Below are 23,114 nucleotides of genomic sequence, written 5' to 3' on the forward strand. Positions count from 1 at the left end.
AGAGGAGATACACATCCAAAACCAACACACGGGGGTCGGCGCACATCTCTACTAAGAATAGAGTTTAACTTTGTAAATAGATATGGTCTGGCCCCCAACATCTTTTGATTGCACTGCAAGATTATCATGTGATATCACCTGTGTCCACATCTGGGAAAAACATTGGTGTAAAACCTGCACAGCCACCTTGCCCACTGCCACAAGCTAGCCAGAGCAAAACAAGCAGTAGAGCTGGCAGATGCAGTCTGCGGAATTACAGAATTATACGTACACACAGGTACATTATAAAATAAGAGACCATTTTAGAAGTGCTGTACCATTTATTGACTGTACATTGTCAGTTACATAGCAGTGAACAAATTACAAGTTTCCTTATTCTCAAGCTACATATTTAAATGGAAAATAATGCATAACAATTTGTGAGAACAGAAAATATCTGCACTTTGAATATCTTCTGTGCAAAATATACATCTATATATAGGACCTTGTTTAGATTATGAATCTATAAAAAGGATTATTCAATGCAAAAAAAACAAAACAAAAAACCTTGCCTTTGGAAAGTGTAAATGGATGATGTGTAACTATTACAGATGTGTCCACGTACATCTATCCTCCGTGTGACTTGGTAGCACTGAGCGTCTTTTTTTGTGCGACTTTGTACCTTCAAATGTGTCTTATTTGCAGAGTGGTGCGAATAGATAGCACAAGCAGCTTCTGCTGATTAAAATGATATGCAGCATGGCTATGTTCTCTGTGCATCTGCGGGTGTATCTGCATGTGAAATGCTATGTTACAGTGTTATAGCCACTGACACTGTAATGTAGCGTTTCGCATACATATACACCCGCACTTTCTCACAGAACATAGGCATGCTGCATATCATTTTAATCAGCAGCAGCTGCTTGCTAACACTCTGTGCATAAGATGCATTTAAAGTTAAAAAGTCACACACAAAAACGCTCGCGGTAGTGAGACACGCCACAGTATGGCACGCATAGAAGGGCTGTTTAATGTGCAAGGAGGCTAGATGTATGAGGACACATCTGCAAGTGCAAATGTTTTTTAACAGTTCCTGAAAACACACACTATATATACATACATAAACACACACATATATATATATATATATATATATATATATATATATACACATACACACACAAACATATTACCATTTATTGCAACATTTTTCCCATTTCTGGGCCATGACTGACCAAATATAACAGGGGAGTGTCCAGCACATGATTTTCCCCCTAAGTATCACAAACAAGTACATTAAAGGGGCTTGTCTGCCCCTGGATGACATCATTTTGTCCATTCTTGCTATTTGAAGTTGCACATATCCTCAGTTCTGTAGTCAAATCTGTATATACATCAATTGAAAACAAACAAAAAATTGCAATGTTTTTGATTCAACTCATGCTCCTATTCATCTTAAGGGCGTGATTCCTGTCTGCAACATGCACATTTACATCCCACCTAACATTGCAATATGAAGGAAAGTAAATGTAACCTAGAGTAAGCACAAAGTTCCTCACCTGCTATATACAGTATGGTCTACACATAAGCCACCTATGCATAATCTCACATGCAATTACACTCATTGTGATGGATTCTAAGTTAGGAACAAAGATATAAAAGTAAATGTGCATTGCAACATAGTTTGTTCCAGATACAAAGGGTGCAAATACATGTATTATTTGGCATGCAGGGTAAATACTGGCTGCTTTGCATGTAGCCCACAAATACTGGGCAGCTTTATTTTTATACTGCAATTTAGATTTCCGTTTGGACACGCCCCTCTCAAATCTAAATCTCTCTGCACATTTTACATCTGTCCCAGCTGCAGTGCATCAGAGTTTTCCCAAGGTGCAAAGTTATACCCCTTTCAGACATACAACCCGGGAAATTTCCTGCTCAGACCCAGGAATTTCTCCTGTGCAAATTCCCGGGTATTTGGTCGAGCCCGCCCTTTCACACTCCAGTTAGACCCCTTTCAGACATAAGCCAGGTTTGTCTACTTACCTGCCTCTCCTCTGTCATCTGCTCCTCCTAGCCTATCCCCTCTATGGCTGCCGCTGATGTCATCATTGGGCTGCCGGAAGCCGGCCAATCAAAATGCTGCATTCTGCATTTTATTATTTAATTAGTTGTTTTAATTCTTTTATTGCCCTGGTGGTCCAGCGAGAGTGCGGGTGGCCCGCTATTGCTGAGACCAGTCGGCAGTCTCCAGCGCAGGCGGGTGTCCCCAGCGTCCGGCTGGGGTCCTGTGTTGCTGACTCCATCTACAGCGGCACAGCCACTGGCACGGGGGGTGGTGAGCGGCAGCGCTGAGCGTAATATAGGACGCTCTGAAATGCCAAGTCTATGTAAAAGCTGCTTGGTGCAGCCCGGGTATTACCATTCAGACATAAGCAGGGTAATTTCGAAATTCCCTGGTCGATTAAAGGGTCGGCTACCGGTAACGTGTCCCTGGGTAGGTACCTTTCAGACATACGCGGCAACCTGGGAATTTGGCTGAGGCAGGCCAAATTCCCTGGATTCTCGGTATGTCTGAAAGGGTTATTACTGAATCTTTTATTTTGCTCCCAACTATAGAGCTACTGTAGTTAGGTTATTTTCAGTTTCAGAATTCCTTGAAGACTTACACAAAAAATTCTATATATGTATATATAAAAAAATTATCTATACCCTTTGAAACTCTTGAGTAGCTAACACACTGTGCCAGTAGCATTAAACCACTCTGTGTGCAGAAACTACAGAATATATGGCTGTGTGCCTTTCTCCTGGCTCTCTACAGTGTACACAATTTGCCCACATAGCAGCATACACTGGACTGGACTCTGAGCAGTGCTATTTGAGTTACAAAGATTTTCATACATCAAATAAAAACAAAAAAAGACAGGCTTTGGCTGGAGCATGCTTGGGAAAGCATCTGCTCCAGTTGTTATATATAGGCAGTTACTTGAAAAAAATAAACATCCAAAAAAGGTTTTCATCCAACAGTTGGAATATAACATTTTACATTTATCTTGAATGTTAGCTGCTTGCCCCAAAATTTTAAACACCATGGATAATAGCAAGTAAACTTCTAAGAAGAATTGCCAATGGAAACAAACAGTGTTATTCAAAAACTAATTTTTTATGCTGGTGGTTCAGGTTTAGCTATTCTGATAAGAGGTGCAGACTGCCAATGATGGAGATTGGAGTGCTATATACAGACATCATGGGAAAAATAAACAACATGTACAATTCTTCATTTCATAACCTCAAACCCTATGAGTGTTACCAAGCAGCTAGCTATTGCTTCTCCGCTTGTATAGATGAAATTCCCAACATATACATATATATTTATTATATATATATATATATACATACATACATACATACACACACACACACACATTTGCACACGGGATGCAGTTGATAAGCCGGTGGACTGGATGCTGGTAGTCAAAATACCAACGCCAGAATCCCGCCAACCGGCATAATGCTGACACCGATAGCCCGATGGACATCAGTATATCGGCGTTGGCATCCCTACCGTTGGAAGCCGGGACGGCGGTAAGTATGCAAACTTAGACGGGGATGGGGGGTTTAGGATTAGGCACCCCCCAGGGGAGGGTTAGGCTACAGGGAGGTGGGGTTAGACACCATCAGGGGGAGGTTAGGGCTAGGCGCCACCCGAAGAGGTTAGGATTAAGGGGGGGGGGGGGTGGACGGTTAGGATACTTACCAGCCGAGGTCGGGATCTTCAGCGTTCGGGCTTTCACTATTTGAACCGGCAGCTAATTAGCCGCCAGCATTTTATACCGATTACATATACACATACATACACTAAATAAGCAAGAGGCACACACATCTGCCGAAAGTTAAAAGAAATATATATATATATATGTATGCAAAACTTTATAGTGATCATTTACAACTAACTGTAGATTTGTTCATAACATTTTAAATCTGCACATAAATTAATAAAACAGATTCAAGTACCCTTTCCTGCATGAAAAAAGAAAGTACAAAATAGATTTACTTTATGTAGGACTGACCTGTATAAAAGCAGAGCAATACTGTATCAAACTACATTATTTGGCTAGATAACATCTATATTGTTCTGCATTTCCTTCTTCTTGCTCCAGAAAGTGAGTGGAGTGCATGGTCTAATAGCACCCAAGCAAAATGTCTGCTCAGATCATGACTTGAATGTTTTCTTCTTGTTTAAAGTGTCTTTTATTCTCTTTATCTCAGCAGCACACATGTGACCAAAAACTTTATTGTACCATTCACTTGTACGTCCCCTGTAAAACAAAAACATTTAGTTGTCATAGTAAATATAATCATCAGAGACTTGATGCAAACTCAGCATATTCTCCAAATACTACACATTACAGTTATAAGATGAGGTATGGCTGCCAACAAATCTATATAGAAGAGCAGAGGAACAACCATCATGAATATCTGTAACTTATTACCCATTAGTGTAAAAAATAAGTCAGTGAACATGAGTTTTCCTCTGACACAAACAATTAAAAGATTAGTCCATATTTAGAAATTGGCCTACTATGAGCAAGTTTTGCTTCTTAACCATTTGCGTGGCGTGGTGGCATCAGATGCGACCGAGCCAGACTGGGCTTTCCCTGACATAGTTGCATCTGATACAACCTGTCAGAAATGCCCACTAGGCAACTGCCAAAAGCAGTCACCAGGTCCTGCTGGCCCCTCTGCATGGACTCCCTCGACAATGTGTCCTGATCACTGCTGGCTACAATGATAGGGCGCCCGACAGCATAAGCTCCTGATGCAGCTGCAGGGCAGCCATGACTTCAATAGAAGTAGCAGCCACTGCTTCTGGTAGCCACAGCTGCTGCGTTCCGATTATTGCAGCCAGCAGAATTCCAACTCTGCCTCCCCATGTGTCCCGATCACTGCTGGCCACAGTGATCGGGCAGTGTGTGTATATATGTTTTATGTATACAGTATATCTATATCAAGGAACTGTGCAAGCTGATTGTGGTTCCATAATGGTGTGGGGTGTGTTCACGTGGTATGGGTAATTGGACCCTGGAGGATTGACATGTGGCGTGGTCATGGTTCCAGTTGTTTTGACCTTATTGTAGGGTTCAGGTGTGGCACAGACCCCATGAGGACCCCAGCTGTCAACAAGACACCATGCAGGCTGGTGGTGGTTCCATAATAGAGTGGGGTGTGTTTACATAGCACGGGTTGGGTCCAATGGTCCACCAGAGCACATAATTGACTGGTAACCACTACACTGTATTATCCTGCTGGAATATTCGATTGTTGTGGGGTCACCTTAAGTTCATGAAGGGCTGCAAATGGTCATCAAGCAATGCATAGCGTCATCGGTCCCACATTGTCCAAAATTGGGTCAAGGAGTAGTCTGGAGAGTTCCGATGAATAATGTGGCCACCACGTTTTCTCGACATGAACCAAATCATGCATGTATAGGACACGGTGGAGAGGTCCTTTCACATCCAGGATCCTACACCTGCAAAGATCAGGGAGCTGTGGGAAGCTATACAGATGTCATGGGTGAGTAGCTCTCCAGAGGTCTTCCATCCACTTGTGTAATTGATGCCACGTTGAGTTGCTGCACTCCACTAATCCCATGACCTTTTTCTGTGTGTGTATAATATATATATATATATATGTCCAAAAAGGCGACACTCGGAGACTTGGAACGCAGGTGAAAATTCAGTTTTAATGATCAACGTTTCGGAGGCCAAGCCCCCTTTTTCAAGACACTGACATACAAACATGCAATGAAAACAAAGACAAATAAATTTCCTACAGACATCATAGGCACACCTCCCCGTGAACGAGGATGCCGCGCGCACTTCCGGCTAAACAGACGGACACACACGTGAACAAGTCACATGCATCTGCATACGTCACCAAAAGGCGCCCCATGCGTCCCCAACAACGGCCTGTGCCGCTGTGAGCTGCAACCATGGCAACCGGTAACCACACAGATACTAGGGCACGCAGACAGCAACACCAGCCAATTAAAAAACATAGAAATATAAAAACATAGCGCGCACAACATAACACTATATAGATAATACTATGCACTATTATGACAAATTATATCAAAAAAAGAAGAATACTTATACAGCCAATAGAACAACAAAATTATGGCATGATCCCCGCTATAATAACAACCAATTATTGTTACAAAGTTAAAGCTATCAGCAAAATGTACATAATGAATAGTGTTTAGATGCAGGAAATTATCACCCTACTTAAACAAAATATATCTTATGTCTTATAACAAATATTGCCCCAGGATGGCCACAAGCTGGATCCATAGTAACTTACTGCATAATTAAAGAAAGCAACACAGTCCAAATGATTCATTTAGTCCCCTAGGGACAACCGTATCCAGCAAAAATATCCATTTGGATTCAAGTTGCAAAAGACGCTTAGATTTATTGCCTCCACGTATTGACAACGGGACATGGTCAATAATGCGGTATCGAATCGTGGCCACCCCATGCTTCGCCTGGGCGAAATGGCGAGCCACAGGTTGCTCACTAGAGCCGGTTGAAATGGCCGCCCTAATGGCGGATCGATGGTGGGCCATGCGCTCCTTGAATTGCCTCTCTGTCTTGCCCAGGTAATGTAACCCACACGGGCAAGACAGAAGGTACACGACAAATCTGGAACTGCAAGTTAACGTATGGTAAATCTTAAATCTCTTGCCAGAATATGGGTGCAAGAAACTATTGCCCGCAACCATATACCTGCAGGTTAAGCATCCCGTGCATTTATAACATCCATATTTTCGTTGCAAAAAATGTACCGAAGTGTCCCTAGAGAAATCAGTAATGTCAGTTTTTACTAGAAAGTCCTTCAGATTACGGCCCCTAGTGTAACACGGGCGAATTCTAGCATTGGTCAAAAAAGGCAACTCGGGATCCGATTGGACCAAAGGCCACAACTGTTTAACTTTTTTTTACTGAACCTACTACTCATACTGTATCTATTGACCCATGTAATCACATTCTGATCAGAATTTTTGGAGCTGGAGTGCAACAGCTCATTGCGACTAATTTTTAAAGCTTTGTTTTTGGCCTGAAGTAACTCATTGAGTTGATAACCTCTATCAATAAATTTCTTTACCATAACATCCAGTTGCTGATGTAGTTCACCACTCTCACTGGTGATCCAACATACTTGGAGCATCTGTGAGTATGGCATACTATTTAAGGTTGAAATAGGATGAAAACTATTGTGTCGCAAAATAGTATTACGATCTGCAGGTTTGACGTATAATGATGTCTGTAATTGACCAGAAACAGATTTGATCCTGACATCAAGAAAAGTAATCTCATGAAGATTAATGTTATACGTCAATTTTGCAGCTACATCAGACGAATTGTGTGTCTGGATCAAATCATTAAACATTTGTTCTGTCCCAGTCCAGAAAATGAGTATATCGTCAATGTAACGAAGGTAGAGAAACACATGCTGAGTAACACTGGGATCAGTGAAGAACAGCTGCTGCTCAACCTGGTGCATGTAGGCATTGGCGTACGATGGGGCCACACAGGACCCCATCGCACACCCAGCCAACTGGACAAAGAAACACCCATCGTACAAGAAATAATTATGTAAAAGAGTGATCTCTAATAGGCTCAAAAACAGCGGGACACTTGGGCCCTCATATAGTACATTATTGGTAATCAGTTGTTTAACCGCCGCAAGACCCTCACCATGTGGAATACATGTGTAAAGGCTTGCGATATCTATACTACACAAGAAACAATTATCTGGTACCTGTGCAATCGATGATAATTTAAGCAACAAAGCTGAAGTATCTCTTAAATAGGACTTAAGATTCTGAATGCATGGTTGTAAAAATACATCCAAAAAAATGGAAATGGGTTGGCACAGAGACCCACGGGCAGAGATAATAGGTCTGCCCGGGGGACTCTGTGCATTTTTATGTACTTTAGGGATCGTGTAGAACACCGGGACAATCGGATGTTCAACACTTCATGAATTAAATACAGTTTCAGAAATCAATCTCATGGACAAAGCATCAGACAGAATAATATCCAACTCTTTTTTGAACAATGCGGTGGGATCAGACAAAAGAGCACCATATGTCAACTTATCAGAAAGCAAGCGGCTACATTCATCTTTGTACATCTGTAAGTCCATCACCACAATCGACCCTCCCTTATCCGCTCCACGGATGATAATATCCCTCCTTTTACTGAGAGAGATCAAGGAATTATATTCATCCTTTGTTAAATTGGAATACACAAATGGAGCCGAATCTGAAGTACTCTGTTCTAGAAGTCTCGTGAAAGTTTTTATAGACGCATTGAAGGATTGAGGTTCAAACTGTGAACGAGGAGCAATCTTACGTAATTGTGATGGAACAACTGGCTCAGAATTCACACTGGGAGTAGTATTTCTTTTACCAAAGTATTCCTTCAATTTCAAAGTACGTTGCAATTTATAGGTGTCAATTTTCCACTGAGACTCGTCATGCTCGTTAGTTGGAACAAAAGACAATCCTTTGTTTAACACAGAGATTTCAGAATCATTAAGAGGGGTCGATGACAGATTAAAAATTACATCTTCCTTCTTCTCGGGGGTTTGGTATTTATTCTGCCTCTTTGTCTGCCCACCCCTACTCGTGGGTTGGGTCTTGTACCTGCTCGCCAAGCACGTGTATCGACCCTAAAGGGATCTGTTTGTTACCCTTAGAGGCAACCAGGGCAGCCCAGCTCTCAGTATCACTTGCTGAAGTGCTTGAGTTACCATAATGACTAGATGGCAATCTCCGTTGTTTAGAGAAAACTGCAGGGTTAGATTTAAATCCACTATTCAGCCACCCGTACACCTTATGTTGATCATAATCCTGTCGGACCTTCTCTCGTTTTTGCTTTTTATATTGGACAAGATCACGGCGTTACTGATCCACCTGATGTTTCATTTTATCCAACCAGTTAGTTTCTTTATCATCTACAAAAGACGGCATATGCAAGGTCTCAAAGTTCTTGATTTTATCCCGTGTGAGATTTAGTTCACGAGATGACTCCTCATTAACAAGCAGGATTAAGTCCATGGAGCATTTATTTAATATAGCAATCCATTTTTTACAAAATGGAATGCTATATCTGCCAATAGTTGGCAAGTTGTGTATACGGAAGCCTCGTGGAATCTGTTTGTCTTTATAATAATCAGATAATGTGCTGGCATGATAGAAAAAATCCAATTCCCTCTTTTTGAGTTTCAATAAATCCCTATGCAACTCAGACAGAGAAGCACCATTACTGTCATCCGGCAGTTTCTCTTTAAATAATATTGATTCAGCCTCAACGTCAGAAAAACTGAAAGTCTCTCCCGTATCAAGTTGTAATAGTTGTAACGCACTGATTTTCCAAACTGCAAAAAAAACAGCAGAAACACAGCAGAAAAATATATATAGTGCCAGATGTAACACTCAAGTTCACCAAAAAGCTGTAGGCAAAATATGGTGCAAACTAAAAAGTCAGTATAGGTCAGAAAGTATTGCCTGGTGCCTTGTCCAGTGTACACACTCAAACGGCAGTGGGTACACCTACATAATAATCCACAGACCGGCACTCAACAAACGATGCATACCACCTGAACTGCTCCGGTGCCTTCCTATAGGGTGCCAACAAAGTGTCCCAGATACAGGTCCAAAAAGGCGGCACCCGGAGACTTGGAACGCAGGTGAAAATTCAGTTTTAATGATCGACGTTTCGGAGGACAAGCCCCCTTTTTCAAGACACTGACATACAAACATGCAATGAAAACAAAGACAAATAAATACCTTACAGACATCATAGGCACACCTCCCCGTGAACGAGGACGCCGAGCGCACTTCCGGCTGAACGGACGGACACACACGTGAACAAGTCACGTGTATCTGCATATGTCACCAAAAGGCGCCCCATGCGTCCCCAACAACGGCCTGTGCCGCTGTGAGCTGCTATTTCTATGTTTTTTAATTGGCTGGTGTTGCTGTCTGCGTGCCCTGGTATCCGTGTGGTTACCGGTTGCCATGGTTGCAGCTCACAGCGGCACAGGCCTTTGTTGGGGACGCATGGGGCGCCTTTTGGTGACTTATGCAGATACACGTGACTTGTTCACGTGTGTGTCCGTCCGTTCAGCCGGAAGTGCGCGCGGCGTCCTTGTTCACGGGGAGGTGTGCCTATGATGTCTATAAGGTATTTATTTGTCTTTGTTTTCATTGCATGTTTGTATGTCAGTGTCTTGAAAAAGGGGGCTTGTCCTCCGAAACGTCGATCATTAAAACTGAATTTTCACCTGCGTTCCAAGTCTCCGAGTGCCGCCTTTTTGGACCTGTATCTGGGACACTTTGTTGGCACCCTATAGGAAGGCACCGGAGCAGTTCAGGTGATATGCATCGTTTGTTGAGTGCCGGTCTGTGGATATATATATATATATATATATATATATATATAATGACAAAGGCGCCTCCTAGTACAATAAAGTGCAAATGCCACCAATATGTTCTCAAAAAAACTAATAAGTGGACACGTACCAGAATGAAAATTGAGTAAGCTTGTCTCAATGTTGTTTCCACAGGTATACTGTACACAAATTCATCCACCATAGGATTATTCATACGTTTTTAATGGAACTCCAACAACATACATATAAAAACTAAAATACATATAGTGCAATAGAGTTTGTACATAAGGGTACATTTAAATGTATATAAAATGTCCATACATTAAAGAAATAAAAAAAGGCTCACAGCGGCTTCAGAGAAGAGCAGCTGCTGGAGGTGTGTAATGAAGGAGCCAGCAGTGACCGGCGCACACTGGGGGATGAGCCATAGGTTCACAGAGTCCGGGGTAGGAGATTTTCCAATATATCTGGAAAAATCGAATTTTGGAAAATCAATATTAGTATTGATGGTTCCATGAAACCGTGGGGGGAGGGGAAGAGACTCATCATCTGCCATGATCTTGGTAAAGTCTTGAGGAGCTCTTGAAAGGCCAAAAGGCAGAGCCTGAAATTGGTAATGTTGCTGTAGTATAGTAAATTGGAGATATTGTTGATGAGAAGGTGCTATAGGTACATGTAGGTAAGCTTCTTGAATGTCCAGAGACACCATAAAGTCCCTAGGCTCCATAGCCAGGATAATACAGCAGAGGGTTTCGATATGAATCCTGGGCAGCCTGATAAACTTGTTCAGAGACGTGAGGTTGTTGATAGGCCAATGAGACCCATTGGGCTTCTGAACTAAGAAAAGGGTAGAATAATAGCCCTCACTTCGCTGTGCAGAGGGGACCGGAATTATTACTCCTGAGAGCAGTAAGGACTGAATGACCTTTTGGAGCAGCAGAGTCTTGCGTGGGTCCGGTGGAGGGCCTGTGCAGAACAACTGGTGGGGGAATTCGCCTCAAGAATGATAAAGCATATCCATGGGAGACCACTTTTCTTACCCAAGCGTCTGTTGTGGTCGGATGCCAAAACTAGGTGAATTGAAGAAATCAACCTCTCACCCTGGGAGCCCTCAGGGAGAGGCCCGCCCAGTCAGGCTGAAGGCTTGTCCTCAGTCTTGGTGGGTGGACATCTAGTAGCCCAGGTCTGTTTGGTCCTAGGCTTGGAAGCCTTAGTTGATGCTTGATGCCTTGAACAGGACTGACCTTTATCTTTTCTTTGAGGAGGAAAGGACCGAAAGGATGACTTCTGAGGCTTCACATTATATGCAGAGGGCAGGAATTCTGGGTCAAACAGGATATCCCCTGAAGAAGGGAGAGACTCCAAAGCCTTCTTAGAGTCCGCATCTGCCTTCCATGAGTGGAGCCAAACAAAACGACGGGCTACTACAGAAGTGGCAGATGCCTTGGGGGCTAGGAGTGCTGTATCCATAGCTGCTTCACCCATATAGGAGGCTGCATCTCTAATGTAAGATATGTAGGACAGCTGTTCCCACAAAGCATCTGTCCAACTCGCAATGGCCTTAGCCACGCAGGCCGTAGTCCTAGCAGGACAAGTAATAGCTCCTGTAAAAGAGTATATAGATTTTAGACAAGCTTCCATCCATAGTCTCCTTCAAGGAGGTTGCAGTATGGATAGGTAATGTAGCATTTTTGACCAGATGTGTCACGTGGGAATCCACTGCTGGGGGAATTTCCCATTTAGTGCAATCAGTAGCGGGAAGAGGGTAAAAGGAATTTAAATTTAAATGCTTAGGCAGCTGAAATCTTTTCCTGGGAATATTCTTTGCCTCACTCATAAGATCAGATAGCTGATCAGAGTGAGGAAATTCTGTTAAGATTACCTTTTGTCCTTTAAAGGATGGCTGTTTTGCCTTTAGGAGCAGGTTCTGTCTCTATTATTTGAAGAATACATTTTAAAGATCTTACAAATGCAGGTATATTCAATTTAGAGGGGGGTTCCTCATCTCCCGAAGGGGAGTCAAAGTGAGAGAGATCTGCATCTTCTGCCTCCCCAAATGATAAATCATAATCTGATAGACTAGGTAAGGGTCTCTCTTTTTGCAGCATTTGCTATAAGGCTGTAGAGGTATCTGCCAGACTCCCACGGGGGAGGCAAAGGATTTGCAGGGAGTACCTGCTGTGGCCATCCAGTAGGGCACGAATGGGGAACCACAGGTCCAGGGGGGCCGAATAAGGCCCCCAGGATCATTTGGTCTGGCCCTCAGAACTTCTGTCTAGAATGGCACCCTGCAGCCAGATTCTATGTAGCAGTGCCGCCTAGAGCATCCTGAGGATGCTTCAGACGGTCACACCGCTGCCCTCAAAACTCCCCGAATCATCCTCAGTATGCTTCGGGCATATCTGTAATCATGAGCGATTGTGGCCCCGCCCCACGTGACATCACACGGAGGGGGCGTGGTCTGCACCAGGCCCTCGGATGTTGTTATATAAATCAAAAGGGCCCTGCCATAGGGGGAGTTACCACAGGGGCTGTTAGATGGTCTGCAATTTTTGCCAGCACCTGTGAAAAAGTAGCCCACGGTGGTTCCTAAGGAGAAGACACCAGGGCTGATGGGCCCAGGGCAGTATAACATGATGCACAAAGACCATCCTGAATGAGCTCATCTGAAGTTAAGCCTGCTGAGCAGGACTTACAAGACACCAGAGTGGGAGGAGCAGGCTGTTTGTCAGTCTTGCCGCTGCCAAACACAGCTGCAAAAATAATGTAACACACAATCTGGCACAGTGCAGTGAGCAACCCAACTGTGCGCAACAGCGATATATAGTATGTGATAGCCCTCACAAATATATGGAGATGTGAGGTACAATACCTTTAGTATGCCAGGGTTATGGTAGAAGAAAGGGAAAGGTATAAGGTGACAGTCATTTGAAAAAGAAAACAGACAGCAGCGCTAGCATAAGTCACATACAATGCAGAATATACGATATAACTGCAGTGGGCACTAAAATAAACTACACACCACAGTGGCTGGTAGGCTATATCGATTTATAACCTGACCCTTGGGAGAGGTATACAGGGAGACTGGACCTATCGGTCTCAGAGACCTGAATGCAGAAAATTACTGCCGTGAGTCTCCGAGGGCGGAGGGTGAGGGAGCAGCAAGAGGTCATGGAATAGCGCCGTGAGCTGGGGGAGGAGCCGCAGGGAGAGTGCCTTCTCCACTATGATGACTTTAACCACCGGGTCCCCTGGCCTTACATATGCCCTGCCCCAGTGCTTGTGATGCCGTGGTTTAGTGGAGCCCTGGACGAACCAGTGTCCACATCAGCACCTCCGTTCTATCTTTTAAGACCGGAGGCAAGACTGTGCATACACGCTGGTCTCCGCGTGTGGGGAGCCGCCTTACCTGTCCCATTGAGTCCCAGCTACAGTCTGGTAAGCCTCGCTAGCTAGGTCCCCTTCAGAGCCCCACCGAGAGTACCTAGCCAAGGGCTGGTGTCACAGCACCGCAGAGGGGTGATGGAGCAGCAGTGCAAACGTCCACAGTACTGTCTCGTGCTGCAGCTCATTAGTAGATAAAATGAAACTAAACAATTCATAAAAATATGCCTGGGCTGCTTAATAGCAGCCCCCTGTTAAAACGGTGATCCTGCTGGACACCAATGAAACAGAGTTGCCCTCAAGCTGTGGGCAGGGTATAGGGGGAAGGACCGAAGCATCCTGGGATTGAAAAGCTTTTGTCACAAACCGTGCTAGAGACCTCCGTCAGAGACCCCTGCATCTTCCCATGCGCTGGTGTCATCGCGGCTTGCCGAGTCGCCGGCCGCTGCTTTCAGGGGAATCCGAAGTGGGGCCTATGCCAGAAGGTGGTTCCTTGCATCCCCGCTGTTGCCTAACTGTTCCTGCTGCCTCTCCATGCACTTCCTGTGCTTCTGCATGCCAGACATCCGGATCATGGGCGCGGCCCATCTTGGATCAGGTCAGGTGATCCAACCCCATCCAGTCAGCAGCGCTCTCCAGTGACTCCAGCCAATCACCAGGGGTATAAAAGCCCTTCCCTGACTCTGTCTCATTGCCAGTACAATAATGCTCTTGCTCTAGCCAGACCTATGCTTCTGAGCCCTGCTGTTTCCAGTTCACCTGTGACTCTGTTCCTGTGTACTCCAGTCGGGAGTACTCCTGCTCAATCCAGCACACTCTATCCCGGAGTTCTATTCCAAGTGCTCACCCAATCCAGCACACTCCATCCCGGAGTTCTATTCCAAGTGCTCACCCAATCCAGCACACTCCATCCCGGAGTTCTATTCAAAGTGCTTCCCCAATCCTGCATACTCCATCCAGGAGATATATTCTACTCTGCTACAGTATTCAACTCATCTACAAGTTCTACAGTATTTAACCCTGCAATTCTCCTCCACAGTACCCCCTGAACCTCAGAGACTTTTGTGTTTGTTTTAAGTATCTGCAGTTGTGCATCTCTGCACCAAGGACTTTATTTACCATCACTCAGTTAGTCCTCTTTCATCTGTATGTTAAAGAATTACATTAAACCATCTAAATTCAAACTCCCTTCTGGTCCAGGTGTCTTTGTCACTCAACCCAGCTCGGGTCCATCCCTTCCAATTTCCCAGCTCGTGACAGTTTGTACTGGCCACATGGATCTGTCTGGTACTCAGACCCCTGGGCCAGGATCTATCCAGGATCTACTAAATTGCCTGGGTAGACAGGAGTCTGCACAAGTGCATCTGATGCAATATATTCAAGATATAGCTACTCGTCTGGATAATGGGCCTGATTCAGACCCACTCGCGAGCGGCTGTCCGCTCGCAAGTGGGTCGATGGTCTGCACTGAGCATGCGCACGACGGAGGGAGCTCCGTCATGCGCATGCGCCAGACGCGACGAGCGAAGGACTTTCCTTCGCTCGTTGTGTCTGATCAAAGGGGGCGTGCTGTCGGTTGATTGACAGCACGCCCCCTTTGGTGGGCGTGCCGGGGGCGTGCCTCCCTGACGGGGGCGTTCCCAAGGGAACGCCTACCGCCAGAAGCCAGCCCACTGACATCACTAGTGATGTCAGTGGGAGTGATTTTGGCTCTGATAGAGCCAAAATCACTCCGGGCCTTGCGGTTGAAAACCTCAACCGCAGGCTCCGGCTCGCAGTTTCGATGGTCGCGATGGTCAAGACCATCGCGGCCATGAAACTGTACGCTCGTATAGGCTGTGGGTGGTGACCCACAGCTATACGAACGTCCAGGAGGACGCTCCATAATTATGGAGGGCGGCCCTCATTCAGAGCGTGCGCTCTGCTCAGAGCGTACGGCTCTGAATGAGGGCCAATGTTCAAAGCTCTCCTTTCAGGAATTTCTAGAGCTGATCTCCAATCCAGTAATTCTATTCCTGCAACCACTCCAACAGTGGTCTCTCGACCAGTGTCTCGTCTTCAGCTACCGCTTCCTAATAAATTCGATGGGAACCCAAAGCTCTGTTGAGGTTTTTTAAATCAATGCGAGATTAATTTCGAGCTACAGGCTACTAGCTTCCCTACTTCCAGGACTCGAGCAGCATACATCATATCACTCCTGACCGGTCAAGCTCTTGAATGGGTCTCTCCCCTCTGGGAGAAAGCTGACCCAATTCTTTCCAACTATACTGAGTTTGTGACCACCTTTCAAAAGAATCTTTGACGAACCGGGTAGAACGACTTCTGCCTCTAACGAGGATTTACGTCTCCGTCAAGGAAGCAGGACGGTCAGCCAATATGTGATTCTATTTCGCACAATAGCTTCCGAGCTAACCTGGAATGAGGATGCCTTAGTCGCAGCCTTTTGGAACGGATTATCAGAAAGGATTAAGGATGACCTAGCCTCCCGTGAATTGCCCTCATCATTGGACGCCCTGATTTCTTTATGTATTAAAGTTGACCTGCATCATAGAGAGCGAGCCATGGAAAGAAATCGGTTCGACCACACTAAAGGTCGAACCGAGTTACTTCACTCTCTACTCCTCCTGATGAGCCTATGCAAGTAAATCGTTCCCAACTCTCTGCTGAAGAACATCAAAGGAGACTACTGGAAAATCTTTGCCTGTACCGTGCTTACTCGCACCACTACCTTAAGTCTTGTCCGTCCCGTCTGGGAAACGCCCCCTCCTAACCTATGACAGAGGGGTATCACACAAGGAATCACACAAGGAATCCGATCCTGCTCTCATTGCCTTGTTGGAAGTGAACCAAGTCTACCTAAGTGTTCTCGCCTTGCTTGACTCAGGAGCAGCTGGGAATTTCCTCGCTTCGGACTTCGTTCACAGACATTGGATATCCACGTGGCTACCTCAACCATTGTCCTTAACGGCTATAGACGGTAGCCGAATCATCGGTGGGAGAATTACACATCGCACCCAACCTTTGAAGCTCTCTCATGAAATGATCCTGGGCCTCCCATGGCTTCAATGCATAATCCCCGTATCGATTGGACATCCTTGCAGATTGTCTCCTGGAGTCCATTTTGTTTTCACAACGGTCTTCCTCAAATAGTTCCTATATAAAACTCCTGTGTGAAATCTATAGAAGGCCTTCCTGAGATTTATCAAGACTTCTCTGATGTCTTCAGTAAACAAGGAGCTGACACCCTTCCTCCTCATCGTAAATGGGACTGTTCTATAGATTTAATTCCAGGGAAAACTCCACCGCGTGGACGAGTTTACCCCTCTCGTTACCTGAGACCCAGTCTATGTCCGAGTATATAACAGAAAACTTGGAGAAAGGGTTTATTCGCCCCTCCAGCTCGCCCGCAGGAACAGGTTTCTTTTTCGTGAAGAAAAAAAGATGGTGGCCTCCGTCCCTGTATCGACTATCGTGGACTTAACGATATTATCATCAAGAACCGTTATCCGCTTCCACTCATTACAGAACTGTTCGACAGAGTGAAAGGTGCTTCTGTTTTCACCAAGCTTGACCTAAGGGGTGCGTATAATCTGATCCGTATACGTAAAGGAGATGAATGGAAGACTGCTTTTAACACCAGGGATGGGCACTATGAATATCTAGTGATGCCCTTCGGCCTCAGCAATGCCCCGGCAGTCTTCCAACACTTTGTAAATGAGATTTTCTGAGATCTTCTATATAAAAGTCAGTCGTAGTATACTTGGATGACATTTTAATCTTCACATCGCTCCGAAGTCAAAGAAGTTCTGCTTCGTCTAAGAAAAATCTGCTCTTTTGTAAACTCGAGAAGTGCACATTTGAGACCACAACAATTCTCTTCCTTGGATATATTATCTCAGGAACCGGTCTACAAATGTATCCACAGAAGCTGCAAGGCGTTCTTGACTGGTCTCTACATACTACATTGAAATCCATTCAGTGGTTTCTAGGATTTGCCAACTACTACTGCAAGTTCATCAAGGGATTCTCTTCGCTTGTTGCTCCCATTACAGTTCTCACTCGTAAAGGTGCTAACCCCAGTGTTTGGTCTCCTGAGGCTACTTCGGTTTTCCACCAGCTGAAACAAGTCTTCATCTCCGCACCAGTTTTAAGACAGCCTGACATAACCTGTCCTTTCGTCCTCGAAGTAGATGCCTCTATGGAAGGGATGGGAGCTGTTCTCTCTCAACGATCTGATGGTGGCAAGCTACACCCCTGCTGTTTCTTCTCTTGAAGATTCCTATTGGCAGAAAGGAATTATCCCATCGGAGACCAAGAACTCCTGGCAATTAAGCTAGCACTGGAAGAGTGGCATTACTTTCTAGAAGGAGCCTCGTTTCCCATTTCAGTTTTTACTGACCATAAGAATTTGCTCTATTTACAGACTGCCAGATGTCTAAATTCCAGACAGGCCAGATGGGTGCTGTTTTTCTCCCGATTTCTTTTTAAACTCTACTATCGCCCAGGTCCTCAGAATACAAAGGCTGAAGCCTTTTCCCGCTCCCTGAATTCTGAACAAGAGATCAAGCAGGAACCTCCTCCTCCAATTCTGCATCCCACGTCCTTTGCCTCTGCCAGGCTCACGCCAGATCCTCCTCGGGGAAAGACCTTCGTGGCCCCGAATCTTTGTAAGAAGCTGTTACATTGAGCCCACGCTTCCCGATTTTCTGGACATACTGGAGTTGAGAAGACTGTCAAATTCATTCAACTTTATTGGTGGCCTACGTTGAGAACCGATGTCTAAGACTTTGTTGCTTCCTGCATCAAATGTGCTCAACATAAAATTTCTAGGAAACCATCTCCTGGTCTACTGTATCCGTTGATTGTTCCTCGACAGCCCTGGTCCCATTTATCCATGGACTTTATTATGGACTTGCCTCCATCTCAAGGCCATAACACCATATGGGTAGTTGTCGACAGATTCTCCAAGATGGCTCATTTTGTGCCGTTAACAGGTCTGCCTTCTGCGTCCCAGCTTGCACAACTCTTCATTATGGAGATCTTCCGTTTACACGGCCTTCCTCAAGATATCATCTCCGACAGAGGAGTCCAATTTGTGGCCAAGTTTTATAGATCCTTGTGCTCAGCTCTGCAGGTAAAACTTAAATATTCCACGGCCTAGAACAGTTCCTTCATTTGTTCGTCTCATCTTCTCAAGATGACTGGTTGGAGCTGCTTCCTTGGGCCGAGTTTGCTCACAATGATCGCTATCATGCCTCCACGGAGAATACACCCTTTTATACTGTGTATGGTCAACATCCTTGCCTACCCGAGTTCCCATTGGTTACGATTATTGATGTACCAGCTGCTAAAGATGACGGCTATCTGGGAGAAGGTCCATTCCTCATTGTTGAAAGCCTCCATACGCTACTAAAAAAATTGCTGATCATAAGAGACGAGCCGCTCCAAAGTTCCAACCTGGAGACAAGGTATGGTTATCTACCCGAAACCTTAGACTTCGTATTCCATCCATGAAGTTCGCTCCACAATTCATCGGTCCGTTCTCTCTGGAAAAGGTAATTAACCCAGTGGCTGTTAAGCTAAAATTACCTCCCGTTTTACGAATCCCTAACTCATTCCATGTATCGCTCCTAAAACCTCTGGTCTTGAATCAATTTCAAAGAACTCTCCCTAAGACACCTAGTGTCCACACTCAGCGTGGTCAAGAACTCGAGATCCAGAAGGTCCTGGATTCCCACTGCCGCTATGGATAACTTCAATACCTTATTGACTGGAAGGGCTATGGTCCAGAAGAGAGAACTTGGATCTTTGCTACTGATGTTCATGTTCCTGATCTTCTAAAAGCCTTCCATGCTAAGTTTCCTCACAAGCCTAGAAAGTGTCCGGAGTCCACTTCTAAAAGGGGGGGGTACTGTCACAAACCGTGCTAGAGACCTCCGTCAGAGACCCCTGCATCTTCCCATGCGCTGGTGTCATCGCGGCTTGCCGAGTCGCCGGCCGCTCCTTTCAGGGGAATCCGGGGTGGGGCCAATGCCAGAAGGTGGTTCCTTGCATCCCCGCTGTTGCCTAGCTGTTCCTGCTGCCTCTCCATGCACTTCCTGTGCTTCTGCATGCCAGACATTCGAATCATGGGCACGGCCATCTTGGATCAGGTCAGGTGATCCAACCCCATCCAGTCAGCAAAGCTCTCCAGTGACTCCAGCCAATCACCATCTGGCAAGGGATATAAAAGCCCTTCCCTGACTCTGTCTCATTGCCAGTACAATAGTGCTCTTGCTCTAGCCAGACCTATGCTTCTGAGCCCTGCTGTTTACATTTCACCTGTGACTCTGTTCCTGTGTACACCAGTCGGGAGTACTCCTGCTCAATCCAGCACACTCCATCCTGGAGTTCTATTCCAAGTGCTCACCCAATCCAGCACACTCCATTCCGGAGTTCTATTCAAAGTGCTTCCCCAATCCTGCATACTCCATCCAGGAGATATATTCTACTCTGCTACAGTATTCAACTCATCTACAAGTTCTACAGTATTTAGCCCTGCAATTCTCCTCCACAGTACCCCCTGAACCTCAGAGACTTTTGTGTTTGTTTTAAGTATCTGCAGTTGTGCATCTCTGCACCAAGGACTTTATTTACCATCACTCAGTTAGTCCTCTTTCATCTGTATGTTAAAGAATTACATTAAACCATCTAAATTCAAACTCCCTTCTGGTCCAGGTGTCTTTGTCACTCAACACAGCTCGGGTCCATCCCTTCCAATTTCCAAGCCTGTGACAGCTTTGCTGTTGGTGTCCGGTCCTCCAAGTCCCACCTACACCCCCATTGTTTCCTTGTGGAGCCCTATGGACCCTGAAGAAGAAATAAAGGATAATAATAATATTGAGCTATGAGAACTACAGACAAAATTGTATGAATCCTCGTTGCATAAGGTAGTGGTTCTCAACTCCAGTAGTCAAGTGTCCCAAGGCTAATATCTTCAACATTTCTAACTGTGGCAACAGACGGGATAATTATTGACCAAGCAAACTAGATTAATTCACCTGTGTATGATTAATGAAATCCAGAAAACATTACCTGTTGGGGGTACTTGAGGACTGGAGCTGAGAACCCCTGGCACATGGACTACAAACAAGCTCTATAATTCATCAAGGTAAATTAACTCATATTCAGCAGACCTAGTAATGGCACAATCACACACACTGACTTGACACCAGATTTCATTCACCTCTCTCAGTCATAGATGCCATGATTTGGGCGGCCAATTTGACTAAACTCCCATTATGCAGTCATGGTAGGATTATACTAACTGGGCTCCATGTGCTCTGTTGCTCAACCCAGGTGTCCAGCAACCTGATCAGTCCAATTTCTTTGTGTACAGTATGTGGGGAAAAAAGGGCCAGCAAACATCTAACATTTTTAAACAAAATATTCATGACTTAACTGTTTACCCACTTAACTGGCTAATAGTTCTCAAAAAAACGCTCCGAAAATGTAATCTTTTTATGATTGAATTAGGGGCCTGATTCAGAGATGGACGGAATCGCACAGCTGCACGCAAGCGGCTGTGCAATTCCGTCCATTTTAAATGCAAATGCAGAAGGTGGTGTCACTGCATTTGCGTGATCCCCGCGCTGCAACCGAGGTCGCAGCCTGGGGTCGCCATTGGAACAGTCGCAGTTGTTGCAGATGTTCCTTCGGCCAGGCTGCGGGAGCTAAAGCTTCCCACAGCCTGGCCAGGTCCTGGCAGCTGCGAGGCCAGGAAGTCTGCGTGCACCCACGCAGACTCTGGTCTCGTCACTTTCGGAAAATGGGAGGCGACATGCCCCCGTTTCCGTGAACGCTGCCAGGGAAAACCCCTGCAGCCTGTCAATCATAGGTTTCCCTGCAGCCGGAGATTGACAGTCTGCGGCTGGGAGACCCTGCGAGCACACTCGCAGTCGGAGGGCTGCACATGCGCAATCCTTCCACCATCGGAGATGTGTGCTAACCATCGGGTACATCTCTGAATCAGGCCCCAGGTCAAGAACATCAATTTAAAGCCACCCAACACGATTTTGTTAAAAATAATTTTTCTTTTTATTTGAAACAGTAAACCATTAAAAATAGCAATTTTTATGGTATACTGTAGTGATGACCATCGATGGCTGTACCATCAATGGCTGATGGCAGTGTTCGCAAAAACACTCTATAGCGCATATTTAACCCAGAAATGAAGACCGGGGACCCACTTTTTCAGAGTGGGCGGGCACAATCCCCTCACTCCTGGAAAATGATTGATGTCTCCGGCTGCAGGGAAACCTATAAAATGGACTCATTTTGCGCCATTTCCCCGCAGCAGAGGTTCACCCTCTGCTGCAGGGAAGAGACAGTTCCCAGCCTGGCTGCGCCTTTACCCAGGCGACCCCCCCGGCGTGGAGACTGGTCCCGGCATGAGGACTTCCCGGTAACCCCCTTGGCGTGGAGACTGGTCACGGCGTGGAGACTGGCCCGGCAACCACCCGGCCCGAAGACTGCCTGGTTGGAGGCACACCTGGTCCAAAGACGAGCCCCTGCGTGAGCACTTCAAGACTGACTCCCAGCTTGAAGACTCCAGGCGTGACATTTACAGTAATTGTAAATAGGGGTAGGTGCGGGTAGTAGAGGGTGCTGTAGCGGGTTACGGTGCAGTAGCGGGTGGGGATAGCGGGTTACGGTGCAGTAGCGGGTTGGGGTAGCGTATTATAGGTGTGTGGTTGGTGCGGTAGCCAGTGGTTGTCTCAGTACAGACGTATAGCGGTTCGGCACTGGTGCTTGTAATACAAACGGGGGAACATGGCAGGCATCACTGAAAATTGTTTTTTTTTTTTTTAAAGCTGCTGCCTCAGTTTCCCCCGTATTAGTGACCAGTGACAATCACGTGGCCTAGGGTGGGGCAGCCGCATGGCGCGGGTGTGGGTCCGCCTGGGAGCTACTGGCTGCAAACTGCAAATGGAGAGTGCTAGGGGACGGTCCCTAAAATGGATGGTGCAACAAAAGTAATAATTTGGGGGTGAGGGAGGGCTGCACTTTTTTTGAAAAAAAAAGTGCATTAAGTTGTGAATCTCAGCAGCACATAATCCCTTTTTTAAGCTTTTAATGGTGTGGCTGGGAAGCTGGCAGCAGGAACAACAAAGGGGAGGACCAAGTTGCAGAAATGCTAAAAAAATGGATTATGTGGAGCATTCTAGAAAATTGTGTGGATGGAGCTGACTCCCACTCGTGCTGGTGGTGGAAGAGAAGTTGTGCTGCACCTATAAAAACAAATATTTTAT

General features: G+C 45.5%; 1 protein-coding gene across 2 annotated transcripts in view; it reads right to left on the reverse strand.

Annotated features, from left to right (window-relative positions):
- Positions 1-901: 901 nt before the first annotated feature.
- Positions 902-23,114, reverse strand: part of LOC148479114 (rho GTPase-activating protein 7-like) — a 262,669-nt gene continuing 240,456 nt past the window's right edge. Inside the window, exon 14 of one of the 2 annotated variants that reach the window (XM_088454946.1) lies at positions 902-4,298. In XM_088454946.1, the coding sequence (XP_088311072.1) occupies positions 4,193-4,298 (106 nt within the window). In that variant the 3' untranslated portion in view covers positions 902-4,192. Of the gene's footprint in view, positions 4,299-20,466; positions 20,674-23,114 lie in introns of those variants that run through there. The other variant, XM_088454945.1, reaches the window with a different exon arrangement.

The sequence above is a fragment of the Taudactylus pleione genome, unplaced genomic scaffold, assembly GCF_031769625.1.
Source record: "Taudactylus pleione unplaced genomic scaffold, aTauple2 ptg000637l, whole genome shotgun sequence".
Classification (NCBI taxonomy): Eukaryota; Metazoa; Chordata; class Amphibia; order Anura; family Myobatrachidae; genus Taudactylus; species Taudactylus pleione.